Source organism: Crinia signifera, chromosome 7 (genome assembly GCF_055691185.1).
Source record: "Crinia signifera chromosome 7, ASM5569118v1, whole genome shotgun sequence".
In the NCBI taxonomy this organism is placed as follows: Eukaryota; Metazoa; Chordata; class Amphibia; order Anura; family Myobatrachidae; genus Crinia; species Crinia signifera.
This window is the reverse complement of record NC_139223.1, coordinates 146,279,788-146,295,538: the sequence shown is the minus strand read 5'-3', so window position 1 is coordinate 146,295,538 and position 15,751 is coordinate 146,279,788. Positions and strand designations below refer to the sequence as shown.

Below are 15,751 nucleotides of genomic sequence, written 5' to 3'. Positions count from 1 at the left end.
TTTAATCATATTTTTTTCACAAGTTTTGCAACTCCTTTAATCAAAGAGTAAAATGTTTAGTACAGTATCTGCCATTGATTGGAAGCTTATTAAATGTGAATAGTCCATTGAAGAAATAGTTGAGTATTTGGACTAAAGTGACTTTTCACTGCCTTAATATACTCTTTTGCTGCAGTTCATTTACATATTCTGTAGTATAGCGATATTACTCCTAAACTTCATCATGCATCTCCTACATGGTTATTAAGGCTTTCAAGCCTTGTATCATAATATGTGCATTGTCATTGCATATCCCACATCAGACTCATGATATTAATTGTGCTATTTTTTCCATAGACAGATGACCAACCCAAATATGAGGAAAACCGCTACATGTATATATACTTTGTAATCTTTATAATATTTGGGTCCTTCTTTACCCTCAACCTCTTCATTGGTGTTATTATAGATAACTTCAATCAGCAAAAAAAGAAGATAAGTATTATATACATTGATTAATAATATTTTAGGTAGTCTCAGATATGAAATGACATTTGTCTGTCAGTTGTTTGCTTTATTAGACCTCTATCTTATATTATTTCTATGGTCCTGATTTTAGGTCTTCTATTTAGAGTTTTATCTTTAAAAAAAAAAAAAAAATTCTCTTATTTAACAACATATTTAAAAACAAGCTTCACCCAAAACCTAAATTCTAGTACAGTATTTGGTAGATTTTATCTCACTAGGGAAACAGATCCCTAGTAGTGTTGGCAGTTGGGGATAATTGAAATCCCCCCCCCCCCCCCCAGATAAGGAAGCCACTGTTATTTACTGCAGCTAATTGAATTCCCCCCATAATGTATACAGTGAATTCAAACCATGAGCCAAATGTAGTGAGGCCTGAGTTCAGCAGCCGTGCGAAATGCCAGAGGAACTCGGAAATTTTTTTGGAAGGGGTAATCACTTACAAAGTAAAACAATGATGCCCCTTTAAAAAATTTCCAAGTTTAACAGGCATCCTGCACTGCCACTGAACTCTGGCGTCAATACACCCGACCCAATATTTTCTTTAGTGTAGGACAGTCTTATTATTAACTGAGCAAATGTTAATGGTTTAGTAATTTATATGGATTTAATATTTTACTTAGGTGGGCAGGATATCTTTATGACAGAGGAACAGAAGAAATATTACAATGCAATGAAAAAACTTGGATCCAAAAAACCTCAGAAGCCAATCCCACGACCTGCGGTACGATCATTACGGAATAATTTACCAGGCAACCTAGCTAGAGGCCAGAGGACATGGGGGGGGCGTGCGTTTATGATCTCCCTAAAGCCCCATACACACTGGATGATTTTGAGGTGAAAGCAGGTAACTTTTACCGTTTGAGCTGCTTTCACCTCAAAAGCTGCACAGTGTGTATGGCCCGGCAATGAGCGGTGAGCATGCATCATAGTTGCACCCATGACTCATTAAAAACCAATAGCCGGCACATGACGAAGCTTAGAGTTTATGAGTCGCGGGTGCGACTTGCTGCTCCAAACGGAAACTAGCAGCCATATCACAGCTTTGATGAGTTTTGCTACATCTGTAATTGGCACTTTGCATCTAGTAGACCTTCCCGCATATTGTGGCTGTTGCATTTGACCCACAATGTATAGCTTGCACAATTTTGTCAGAACTGCACTCATTTGAGATGGGCTATATTTTGAAAAGATAGAAAATTTCAGGTTGGGTATCCTTCGTTGATATTCATCATGTCAACATTGATGAAATGTTGACATGATCAGAATGTTGACAGCACAGTCTTGGTGGTCCAGTGGTAACTTGCCTTGTTTGACCAGTCTGTTGGCTCTAGTAGTATTTCCTGTGTCCAGCAGTTAGGTGATAATAACTTCTGGTATCCAGTGGTAAGGCCACTAACCATAATCTCTAACTTTAATCCTCCTCCTAGTTGCTAACCCTAACCCTCCTGTCCTGTAGTCCTATGCACCCTCCCCCGCAGTGCCTAACCCTAACCCTCCTGTCCTGTAGGCTTATCCACCCTCCCCCGCAGTGCCTAACGCTAACCCTCCTGTCCTGTAGGCTTATCCACCCTCCCCTGCAGTGCCTAACTCTAACCCACCTGTCCTGTAGGCTTATCCACCCTTCCCCGCAGTGCCTAACCCACCTGTCCTGTAGTCTTATCCTTCCTTCCTGAGTTCCTAACCCTTCTGTCCTGTAGTCTTATCCACCCTTCTCCGCAGTGCCTAACCCTAACCCTCCTGTCCTGTAGGCTTATCCACCCTCTCCCGCAGTGCCGAACCCTAACTCTCCTGTCCTGTAGGCTTATCCACCCTTCCCCGCATTGCCGAACCCTAACCCTCCTGTCCTGTAGTCTTATCCTTCCTTCCTGAGTTCCTAACCTTTCTTTCCTGTAGTCTTATCCACCCTTCCCCGCAGTGCCTAACCCTAACCCTTCTGTCTTGTAGGCTTATCCACCCTCCCCCGCAGTGCCTAACCCTAACCCTCCTGTCCTGTAGGCTTATCCACCCTCCCCTGCAGTGCCTAACCCTAACCTTCATGTCCTGTAGTCTTATCCCTCCTTCCCCAGTGCCTAACCCTAACCCTCCAGTCCCACATTCTATCCTTAACCCTCCATATCCTCAGCCTAAATCTAACCCTATGCTTCCTAAAGATGTCAATGTGTTCCATGTCAATATTTGACAATGTCAACATAACTATGTATCAACATTATGATTGTCCAAATTTTTAATTTAGACATGGTAACTGCATACTAAAATTTGGTCTGCACCCAATTATCTAACATGATATGTTACTGTATTTAGGCCTACTGTTTCCTACATATGTAATAGACGATAGTCATCTTGTCAGGGGATAGATTCAGGACACCTTGCATCCCAAAGGCTGACCATCTCATACTATTATAGTGTTTTAAATATGTATAAATGCATTTTCCTCACTAAGATGTTTTCTTGTCCCCGCAGAATGTTTTTCAGGGAATGATATTTGACATTGTTACAAAGCAAGCATTTGACATTACCATCATGTGTCTCATATTCCTAAACATGGTAACGATGATGATCGAAACTGATGACCAGAGCCAAGAAATGGAAACCAGATTATACTGGATCAATGTGGTCTTCATTATCCTTTTCACTGGGGAATTCCTTCTCAAACTAATTTCTTTGCGCTTTTACTACTTCACAATTGGATGGAACATATTTGATTTGGTTGTGGTGATTCTTTCCATTGTAGGTAAGAGTCTGTTGTTTTGGATTCAGAATGGATAAAACTTCAAACAAAATAATGAAATGAAGTAGAAGCTAATGCTGCTTCTCACCTCTAAGGGGGGAATTCAATTGTTGTGCATGGCGCCCCACAGAGAAAAAGTAAAGTGCTGTTCCATTCTTGCATTCCCAACCGCCAGTGCTGACATTACTGTTATTTGTTCCGTCATTTTCATGGGCTGATAACATGTACATACTTGCATAACCTCCCAGAATAGCTTGGAGGCAACCTCCTGGCCCCTGAGAAGGTGGGCAAGTCTCCCATTAAAATCTGCCTCATCTGCAGTGTAACGTGGGGTACTTGTGTATTTGCAGGGCGCCCAATTAGCATATGTACGTAGTTGTAGTGAAATCGCATCGCATGGTACTTTTTCGTGCCTTGCGATGCGATCTCACTAGTTAATTTATTCACTGCACCCTGACCGCCGACCGCATCGCATCACACACAAAATCGCATGCAATCGCATGCGATTTTGCGTGCAATGCGATTTAGCACAACACCCCCAGTGTTCATGTCTATGTGATGCAATGGTATTTTGCACACCCCCACTATCCACGTCACCCCGAAGCTTGGCGAGCAGACGCGGAACCCGTCCTCCCGACCTTTTCATACCCCCACTATCCACGTCGGCGTGGAGTTGATTTTATAAAGCGTGGTGAGTGCAGCGAGCCACCGAGCCCGAAGCGTGTGCAAGCAGACACGGATCACATGTAAAGTAATCCGCATCTGCTCGCCACGCTTTGGGCTCGGTGGCTCGCTGCGCTCGCCACACTTTATAAAATCTACTCCACGCTGATGTGGATAGTGGAGGTATGAAAAGGTCGGGAGGACGCGTTCCGCGTACCCTCGCGGGGCTCGCTGCACTCACCACGCTTCGGGGTGACGTGGATAGTGGGTTGTGCAAAATACCATTGCATCACATAGACATGAACACTGGGGGTGTTGTACTAAATCGCATTGCACGCAAAATCGCATGCAATTGCATGCAATTTTGCATGTGATGCGATGCCATCGGCGGTCAGGGTGCAGTGAATAAATTAACTAGTGAGATTGCATCCCATGGAACAAAAACGTGCCATGCAATGCGATGCGATGCGATTTCACTACGCAGAATAGCCCACTAAGCAAATAGCTTAGTGGGCACCCTGCAAATACACAAGTACCTAACGTGGTTTTGCACAGATGTGCAGCTACATCTGTATTCAGGTTTGGGGCATAACTGAAAACAAAAATATAAAATTTCATATTTATTTCAATATTCTAGTAAAATGGTCATTATTGTTTCCATAATTCCCAAATCAGCAGGCAAAAATATCCCAAATAAGTAAAGCTGTGCTCCTCTGTCATATCCTGTCTATCTGAATTTTGTTCAGATTTTGTGACAGAATACTTTAATAAAAGTCAGACATCTAATATTAGTCTAGCAATGTCCCTGTAATAGGCCTAAATGATCAGACTGATCATAATCTCAGATCAGAATCTCTACCTACTGCTGTATGCATATAAGAAGCTATCCCACTATATTATAGACAGTGATAGCATAGTGTGAATGAATTAGATGTGATGCGTGAAAAAAGTTTAATCCGATGATAATTGTACAATATCATCTATATATATATATGTCTAGTGTCCGCGAGTCTCCGCAACACTGCCATCTGATGGTATAGTGTAAAACTACATCTCTTTCTCACACACACACACACACACACACACACACACAAACAAAGAAGGTAGCAGACTAGCTTTTGATGCTTTTACTTCAAGCGGGCTTACTAATATATTTATATTAGCAAGCCCGCTCAATGCAAATGCTTCGAAAGCTAGTCTGCTACCTTGTGAATGCCTTGTGTTCGTACACGTCTGAGAAAGGAAGAGATGCAGTTGTAGTTTCACTCGCTGCAACTAGTGTTTCGGAGACACACAATCAGACACTAGACATAAAATAATTATATATATATATATATATATATATATATATATATATATATAGAGAGAGAGAGAGAGAGAGAGAGAGACCTATATATAAAGCATGGATCGGGGTAGCACACCTCTTGAAGAAATACAGTAACGTCACTGGTGCCCTACTAGATGGTCACCATCAGGAGCCCAATATTATATATATATATATATATATATATATATATATATATATATATATATATATATATATATATATATATTTGTAAATATCTCTTGGTATAAAGTAAAGAAGACAGATAACATGAATATTTGATCACCATTGGTGATAATTTGCACTTTTTTACAGGTCATTCACATTACAGTTTAAGATTTTATTTATTTATAGTTATGGATAATCATATCTACAGTAGTAGTCTGTAGGTAGATAAATGGAGCGATAGATACATATATACATATATATATATATATATATATATATATATATATACTGCAGATAAAGATGTTCCATAAGATTTATTTAGGATGAAATATATTGAAACATTTCCTTTTGTGTTTTTGCAGGTATGTTTCTGGCAAACATTATAGAAAATTATTTTGTTTCTCCAACACTATTCAGAGTTATAAGACTTGCTAGGATTGGGAGAATCTTGCGTCTCATTAAAGGAGCGAAAGGAATTCGTACGCTGCTCTTTGCCTTGATGATGTCACTTCCTGCCCTATTCAATATCGGTCTTTTGCTCTTCTTGGTGATGTTTATTTATGCTATCTTTGGAATGTCCAACTTTGCCTATGTCAAGAAAGAAGTTGGAATAGACGATATGTTTAATTTTGAAACCTTTGGCAACAGTATGATTTGCCTGTTCATGATCACAACATCAGCAGGTTGGGATCTTTTGTTAGCACCAATTCTTAACAGTGGGGAACCAGACTGTGACAAAAACTTTGAGCACCCTGGAAGTAATGTAAAAGGAGATTGTGGTAACCCATCTGTAGGCATTTTCTTCTTTGTTAGCTATATCATCATTTCATTTCTTATTGTTGTAAATATGTACATTGCTGTCATTTTGGAAAATTTCAGTGTTGCCACTGAAGAAAGTGCTGAACCATTAGGAGAAGATGACTTTGAGATGTTCTATGAGGTTTGGGAAAAGTTTGACCCATCTGCTTCACAGTTCATCGAATACGATAAACTTTTTGATTTTGCTGATGCACTGGATCCACCTCTACGAGTGCCAAAACCAAACCATATTCAGCTCATTGCAATGGATCTCCCCATGGTTAGCGGCGACAGAATTCACTGCCTTGACATTCTCTTTGCTTTTACAAAGCGAGTGTTGGGAGAAGGGGAGGATATGGACACACTACGCTTACCAATGGAGGAGCGGTTTATGGCATCTAACCCTTCCAAGGTTCCCTACGAGCCTATTACAACTACCTTACGTCGTAAGCAAGAAGAGCTATGTGCCATTTCTATACAACGTTGCTACCGGCATTATCGCTCTAAAAAACAAGCTCAAGCTTCTCTGGTATACAAAAAGGATAAAAATAAACAGGCTAATATTCTAGCTAAAAATGAAATTAGTGATTTCAATAAATACAGTGAAAACTCCACCATCAATTCAGACGTGTCCACCTCAACAACGTCTCCACCTTCCTACGACAGTTTAGAAAGGACTCACGAGGAAAAATATGAAAAAGACGATGCAGAAAAGGAAGAAAGGAGTAAATGTAAAAGAGGTTGCAAGAAGTAATGTTATGCTTGTGATTTGTGATGCAGCATTAATGAAGATCATAGATGACATTGAGGTCCACAGATAGTTGGAATACTATGCCAAATTGTCAGTTATATTTATGATGTAAGTTTAGTGCCTATAAAACCATATAAAGAAGAACTTTTGTATAAGATCATTAACAGGTCTATGTACTTTATGGTTGGTATTCAGATTATGCGGTTTGTGATCTAATGCAAAACCTCACCTTAATCAGAGGGTCATTTGGGCTTAGGTGTCTATATATTCTGCTGGACAATCAGTGACTTCTGCTGCTTTTTTAAAAATGATTCTAAATGTGATTCACACATATGATCACCAACCACGGATGCATTCTGTAGCGGTGGAAATCCAATATCATCATCATCGATGTGAAAACAAATGACTGAATGAACTCGCAAAAAGATCAGGTAACAGATGACTGCAAATCAACATCATCACAACACTTTTTATTTTCATTTTACCTGTCATTTAATAATTGCATATGATGTCCTATGTACAGTAAAATGTTTAATAATGTTTATGTGCCTCTGACGTCACAAATGGTCCTGGTTTTCAGGTTGAAGAAGTCATACACGTCTCTGTAAAGTGCCCTTCTGTATAAACAAAAAGGTTAAAGAAAAACATACATTGAATGCATATGTAATAGATTATGCTAAATGGCCAGATACAGTCAGTTACTCTGCTTCATTCAGCATTATTATTTGGAAATGTATTTTAAATAGGGTGTGTCCTCGTTTGGGAAGCACCTGTGCAGCGCAGTTCAGCTTATGTCAGCAGGTAGCAGAGAGGGCAGCGGTGGAACTATAAAAGGTGCAGGTAGAGTGGCTGCTATGTGGCCAGAAAGTGAAGGGGAAACAGGTAATGCACTTGTACCGCCCCCGAGGCACCATATGATCTCTGAGGCCCTCCCACTGTACTCACATGCTATGAAGAGTCCCCAACCCTTCCCAGAGCAGAGCTGAAGGCCTGGGAGGATACATTGGCCACCTACCTAAGTTAGGCTATTGTGCCTGACATACGCTGTACTGAATATGGTCCTAGGCAAATCATTTTCTATGTTGGCATGGGAGAGGGATGTCAAAAAAGTAGACAACCAACAAATATTTTTTCTAAGTAAATATGTTCTGTAAAATGCCATGCAATGTACCTTCCTAATGTAGTAGAGCTATTGTCAGAACAATGTATATACAATGTTTTTTTTTTACATTTTTATTTTTTTAGATCAACTCAACTATCATGTATTGCTCTCAAAGTTGAAACTTTTACTGGTGCATGTATATATTCGCCTTGATGCTACTGTGTATAATGTCAAAGGATTTTGCATATAGTGGAAAGCCATATTTTAAATTAGTCATAGTGACATTATACCACAGGAGGATGTAAACTTGCAGGTAATATGCATTTGTAACACTGGATCCTACCTGATACATAGCCAAATATAAGGGAATATATTCCAACATACTCTTTGTAAAACAGTATAAATACTGTTTAAATATATTTCTTTGCCTTTTGTACATAAATTTAAAAAAAAGTCAGTTGAGGAATCTGTATTGCTGACAGTGGTCACTTATTAACCTGGGTGGTATCACAAAATGAAAGGCACTATTCGTGGCAAATGCATGCATTCTTGTGTGTTCACATGGTACAATATATAAATACATACTGAACACAAGAATGGTCTTTCTTGCACTTGACAGTTCGCGTAGGAAACAAGAATGTGTATAATGTCTAATTAAATAGCCATATTAAGATAAATAAGGCTCAGTCAGTGATGTCACTGGTTCCCGAGGGTGATTCCCATGACTACAAGGTCAGCCTACAAAATGTCTGCCATCACTGGGTATAGCCGGCAGGAGGATTGTGTCAATGTACACACAAACACAACAATGCCACACCAAAGCATTTGCTTTTTAGGATAGTTGAAAAAAAAAAAGACAAAATTTCTCTCTTTTTGGACCAGATGCGTCACGCTTCAAAAAGTGATAAAGTGGAGATTTAGCCATTTAGCTCCTTTGTGTCATTTTCAAACCCAGCCTGTAACATGGAAGTTAGGAGCTGATTGGCTGGCTGTTTATCACTCTCCATTTTATCACTTTTTTAGCTAGATACATCAGGCCCAAATGTGCTTAAGAAACAGGCCTCAAGCACTGATGTGTCATTGTGTTACTCATAAATCTGTTTTCATTTCACTTCTGTCACATCAGTAGGAGAGCCTGGTAATACTGAGGACAGGTAAGCATACTGGGCACTTCTCTAAAGGGGCCAGATGTACTAAGCTTCAAAAGTGATAAAATGGAGAGTGATAAACAACCAACCAATCAGCTCCTACCTGCCATGTCACTGCCAGTGTTTGAAAAATGTCACGCAGGAGCTGATTGGTTGGTTATCACTCTCTATTTTATCACTTTTAAAGCTTAGTGCATCTGGCCCATAGAGAGGTGTACCAAGAAAGAAATAAGTGGGGCTTCTGCCATTTCAAAGACTGTGCTTGATAAATGAATACAGGTTGAATGTATTGGTCACCTGCATGTAGAAAATGTTGATATCCTCAATGCTTTGAATGAATCCTATATATGACTGAATAAATATTACACAACATTAAAGATTTTGCCTAACCTGTTTTTTGATTCTTACAGTGTTCATGAATTCTAAATTTTAAGGGAATTTTCTTGGTTGACAAACCACACTTATGCTGTATCACATTAAACTGCATTTCAAGTACAACTTGAAATGGTTACGTTTCTCCATTCTCAATTAATTTGGTGTCATAGTTACTTAATGAGTATAACAATTAATCTTACATACCTATTGAACACCAGCCGCAGAGACACACTATCGCGGTATCAGGCAGTGAGCAACAACAATAGAGGCTCCATAATAGAACAAGGCACAATTTTATAATGTTCCGTCCACTAGCAGCAAAATGCTGTGATTTGGAGGTCTTCGGTGAGGGGGCAGTGGCGATAAGACCTAAGACCTTTAGATTGACATCTTATTGGCTCTTCCCTCTCCCCATTCACCCATAAATCATGGCGTTTTGCCACAGGGATGGCATTAAGTGTAAAAAGAAAAAGTCTGTCACTTCTGGGTATTCAGAAACCAGCCCCTGCATGCGCCACTGCTTTTTCTCTGTCAGAAGATTTTAGAACTACATTTTCTTTTGTGGAATCCTGGACATCCCTTGAATAGTATACATACTAAATATGGTGGCTTTCCACTTGCTAGCTAGATCTTCAGACAACACTAAAAACAGTGGTGTAACTAGAACGCCGCAGACCCCGGTAGCGGGGAGGTGCTGAGAAAGCATGGGCGCTGGGGGTCTGCGGGGTTATTGTTACGCCGCTGCCACCTGCCGCTTTTCTGGCCTGGACCTGCAGATTTACTTGCCTGTGTTACCGGCTTTCCTCCTGGCTCCTGCTGTTGTTAAAAACTGACCTTCAAAATATGTCTGCGGCGGCCTCCTCTAGCATCCTTTAAAACGGTCTGCTATTAGGGGTAGCCATTTTGTGAGGGTTTGTTTTCAATATCAGCAGAAGCCAGAAGGGGGGGAGTTTGAGGAGCACCAGGACCTTAGACAAGACCGGCGGGGGGCGCCGCATACAGAGGAGTAGGGCAGGGTAGGGTGGTTGGGGTGGCTGACGAAATTCGGCAGGGGAGCACAAAATTAGTTTAATTAAGAAAACAGATATAGAGATGGGTGATACTGTGTCAACACTAGTGCTTGTTGAGCAGTCACGAATGTGATAATGTGCAAATGACTTTGAATTGTGCACTAGCGTGCACTGGAGTTTTGAAGCCCTTATATGCCTATTCTCTGTGCCCTTGTATGCTGTAGTACCTCTGGTGGTTGTGGAGATTTCTCCAGTCACTTTAGGCCTCCTCCCAGGAAGCTCATTGCTCAACAGCACCTAGAAATAGAGTTATTATTTATAACATTAAAATATTTGGTAATTATGTAGTATCTGGGCGCCCGATTTTGTGATCGGGTCGAAAAATCGCATCGAATCGCATCGAAATCGCATGCGATATCGCATGCGATGCGATTTTCCATAGGATTCAATGTTAACATGGTCCTGTTCATTTCCCCACTATCCAAGTGGGCATAGAGTTGATCTTATATAGTGTGGCGAGCGCAGCGAGCCACCGAGCCCGAAGCGTGGCGAGCGCAGCACGCCCCGCGAGGGGCCGCGGATTACTTAAAATGTTTTCCGCGGCGCCTCTCGGGGCTCGCTGCGCTCGCCACGCTATATAAAATCAACTCTATGCCCACTTGGATAGTGGAGAAATGAACAGGACCTTGTTAACATTGAATCCTATGCAAAATCGCATCGCATATGCCGAAAATCGCGTCGAATCGCATCTGATTGTATGCCTTAAGGTAAGGCATACAATCACAAAATCGGGCGCCCAGATACTACATAAGTACCAAATATTTTTATCCAGAACTGTAAGGAGAATATATATTTGTTCACAATAGTCATCCAGTGGTTCTTACAGTCAGGCATGTCCAAACTATGGCCCTCCAGCTGTTGTGTAACTAAAAGTGCCATCACGCCTTGCCACAGTTTTGCTATTAGGGAATGCTAAAACAATGCCAAGGCATGCTGGGATGTGTAGTTTCACAACAGCTGGAGGGCCATAGTTTGGACAGGCCTGATCTAAGGGCAGTGGCAAATTTCCCATTAGGCACACGTCTGGGGGCGGAACTTGGATGCTGCTTGTTTTGGTACTCTCAGCACGAAATGTTCCAGTTACTGCTAAATATTTCCACTATACTGTACCATATACAGTGGCGCACGCAGCAGGGGTTCTGAGTATACAGAAACCCCCCTGATCAGTGCTGGCCTGCAGAGACTTCTTCTCGCGCCAGAGAACGGAGTAGCCGGCCAATGTACTTTGAGAACTGCTGTTAGTGACACTGCAGTTCCGCCAGATGCCTCTAGGTGCTGTCCTCTCCACTTGTGCCCTCATTTCCTTAGTTTGAGCACAGTGAAAGCAGAGCTGACGGAGAGACAGTTCAGCTGCAGGACAGAGCTCAGAGGCAGGAGCATCAGAAGCAGGCAGCGTGTGGGAGAGATCTGACGTCACACTGAGCAGCTGGGATTGATACTGCAGTGCAAGTTAGTAATAATATTGTGTGTGTGTATTTTCTCTCTCTCTCTCTCTCTCTCTCTCTCTCTCTCTCTCTCTCTCTCTCTCTCAGGAGCAGTCTGTCTCTGTCCATCTATCTTTCTATTCTACACTCTCTCCCCCTTTCTATCTATGCAGTGTGTGGTTTCCATTATATATATATATATATATATATATATATATATATATATATATATATATATATATATATAGTGTGTGTGTGGCTGGCATCCCAAAGGGTCAGGTAGGCATACTTATCCTCCCACTGCCACCCCCCAAAACCTAACCCTACATTTCAGCAGCCTGACCCCCCCGCCCCCCGTGGCCTGACCCTAACCCTATACAATAATGCTTAGACCTAATACTCACCACCAGTGTTCCCTCTAAACACAACCTGCCGAGCGTGCGCACAGACATCACAACAGAGCCCACACAGGAGCAGTGGTCCCTTTTTGCAGTTGTGGACTCAATTAATGTGTCTCACCCAATAACTACATTGTGTGCTGTGTTTTGAATGTTTAAATGTTTTGAATGTTTAATATATTTTTTAAGTAAAGTTAACACAAATGCTGAACATCGTTTTCCAGTTATATATGTAAGTGACGCACAAAAATTCCTTCCAATGTTGCACAGCCAATATCTTTTGCCGCACACAGCCTTTGTAAAATTAGAGGGAACATTGCTCACCACCAAAGCTGAACCCTGTCCCCCCTTTCTAAGTTCCTAACCTGACCCCCCATATCCTAACCTTAACCTTCCTGACCCCCACAGCCTAACCCTAAACCCCAGACTAATGCCTAAACCTAAACCCCCACACCGAATCCCCTACACCTAACCTCCCCACAGCTGAACCATTAATCCCCCCCCCCCCCCCCTGCAGCTGAACCCTATCCTCTTCTAAGTGCGTAACCCCCCCTCCCCGTAGCCTCACCCTTGGTCTTTGGTCTTCCCACTAGTGCCTAAACCTAACCCCCTTCCTTTCCCAGGTGCATACTGGCACTGCCCACATACTGTTCAGCATCTCAGCAGTCAAGATTTCAGCGCTGGCATCCTAACTGATTTCGTGACTCTGCCAATGTTCTCCAGGCAGTCGTTGGTTACTTGCATCAGTATATTAAACGTGGGCATCCTCACCACCACTGATATACTATCTTGAATAGAGTGTAAATGGTTAGGACATGCATATACAGGTGCAACCCCAATTTTCTGGCAACCGTTGGTCCGGAACCTTCTTTAATCCGGACACATCGGGTGCAGGGCGGAAGTAAAATATTCTTTGGTTTTTAGCCATAGTGGGGACTGTGGGAGGACTTAGAAGTAGTTGTGAGGGCAGTGGGAGGGTTTAGAGAGGAAGTGGGAGGCTATTGGGATGGGGAGGGGTCGCGCTGCAGTGACGATACACGCTGCGGTATGTGGAATGCCCTGTGAGCCAGAGACAAGCTGCGGGTGGTGCGGCAGAGGTGAGAGCCAGGCTTCGGGGATTGCGCTGCGGAGTCACGGTGCTTTAAAATGGTGTCACAGATAGTCCGGCAAATTCGGTAATCCGGCTCAGTGCTGGAACCGACGATGCCGGATAATCGGTGTTCAACCTGTACTGCGCCTGTAAACTTGCTTACTTAGTAAATATGTATATATATATATATATATATATATATATATATATATATATATATATATATATATATATATATATATATAAAATAAAAAATGAATAGTGGCTTTTTTATTCTATTAAATTGATTATCCTCAAATGAGGTCTGTCAGACCAACCTGCTCCAGCCTGTTGTTCGATACGCCAACCTGGCACAAATGGGTGCTTGTGACGTAGATTTTGCAAGGTCAACATCAAAGAAATAAAAGGAGTAAAATAAGAAAGCCTAAATAATGTTACTGTGAGGTTTAGGCTTGAGGTAGTCCCATAGTTGCCTGCCCTCCCGGAATGGCTGGGAGGGTCCCGCAAATCGGATCCCCCTCCAGCCCCCCCTGGGAAGGAGGGTAAGTCTCCCACATTATCGCCACAGCCATTGCTCCCCCCTTCCCTGCGGTATAAAATGCCAAATTTTGCGGGTCCGCGGGGAGGAAGCGGGGCTAAAATGACACAAATCGCGTAATTTCGCATAATTTTAGCCCCTTCCCCCATCCACAGACACGCAAATTAATGCAGCAGTTTTTAAGTCGGCATGTATGGGTATTCCCTAGCAGCTTGAGGAAGCCCCCAGCAGTGTCTCTTCCTGGGAGATATAGTTCCACAAGCCTTCTCCCTCAGTAGCCCCACCCTCCAGGCTGAGCAAGGAATTCTCTTTCTTAGATATAAATCAGGTGACTCCAGAGAGCGCTAGTCCGATCTCTTTAGGAAGGCACTTCGATAGCCTAGAGCAGGGGCGGATCCAGGATAAAATGACAGGGGGGGCACCATGATAAAAAAGGGTTTAGGTGGGGGAGGGGCGGTGTTAGTGGTGCCAGTGTACATGCTAAGAGAGCGGCAGGAGAGGGTGGGAATGGAATTAAAAATAGGCCCTGGCATTTCAAGTACGCAGGCCCACCACAGCGACAAAAGTGAAGGATGTAGTTGTGCGCGCGCCGAAGGCGTGCTCCGGAAAAGGGTGTGTGGCCACTCAACAGGGGGCGTGTCAACACCATATACAACTTCTACACATTATGCAACAAAATACTAGACCCCATTATAATTGCCCCTTACACATGATGCCAATTGGAATGAGCCAAAATTCAAATAATGCCACATGGATTGTGTCAAAATTCACATAATGCCACATGGATTGAGCCAAAATTTACATAATAACACACACGGATTGAGCCAAAATTCACATAATGCCAAATGGATTGTGTCAAAATTCACATAATGCCACACGGATTGAGCCAAATGCATAAAATGCCATATGGATTGAGCCAAAATTCACATAATGACACATGGATTGAGCCAAATTTCACATAATGCCACACGGATTGTGAAAAAATTTGCATAATGCAACACGGATTGAGCCAAAATTCCCATAATGCCACATGGATTGAGCCAAAATTCACATAATGCCACACGGATTGAGACAAAATTCACATAATGCCACATGGATTGAGCCAGAATTCACATAATGCCACACAGATTAAGCCAAAATTCACAATATACTTCATAAACAGGGACATTGTCCACCAAAGGCTCGCATTAAACATTTACACCATAATGTACATTACACGTTAAGTTACACGCCATTATGTCCATTATGTGTTATGCCAAACACCATAATGCCTATTAAAAATTATGCTACATAAGTGCTGCTTCTCTACATGCTCATTGCCAAGGGTTCCATGCTCATTGCCAGAGGTTCCATGCTCGTTGCCATGTGGGATTACATGCTCATTGCCAAGGGGGAATACATGCTCGTGGTAAATGGGGGACAGCAGATGTGATAGCCACTGACAGTGGCAGAGCCTGGCTGTATTCAGAGCACTGCAGGTCCCGGCTATTTGAAATAATACCCCTTTCACACCAGAAAATGCATTCCCAGGTTGGCCCCTTTTACACCAGCCTAGTCCCTGCATTTTCTGGTGTGAGGGGGAGAGAAAACCACCCCTCCCCCCTTTAACCAGTTATCTCATTTAACCGCCTTTATCTTCGGAACCAACTGACCCATTTACATGAGAC

At 42.2% G+C, this 15,751-nt stretch overlaps 1 protein-coding gene across 1 annotated transcript in view; it reads left to right on the top strand.

Annotated features, from left to right (window-relative positions):
* Positions 1 to 9,566, top strand: part of LOC146020647 (sodium channel protein type 2 subunit alpha-like) — a 134,622-nt gene extending 125,056 nt beyond the window's left edge. Inside the window, 5 exon segments of the mRNA XM_083153911.1 lie at positions 337 to 474; positions 1,124 to 1,228; positions 2,968 to 3,238; positions 5,753 to 6,897; positions 6,899 to 9,566. Of these exon segments, the coding sequence (XP_083010037.1) occupies positions 337 to 474; positions 1,124 to 1,228; positions 2,968 to 3,238; positions 5,753 to 6,897; positions 6,899 to 7,009 (1,770 nt within the window). The 3' untranslated portion in view covers positions 7,010 to 9,566.
* Positions 9,567 to 15,751: the final 6,185 nt, after the last annotated feature.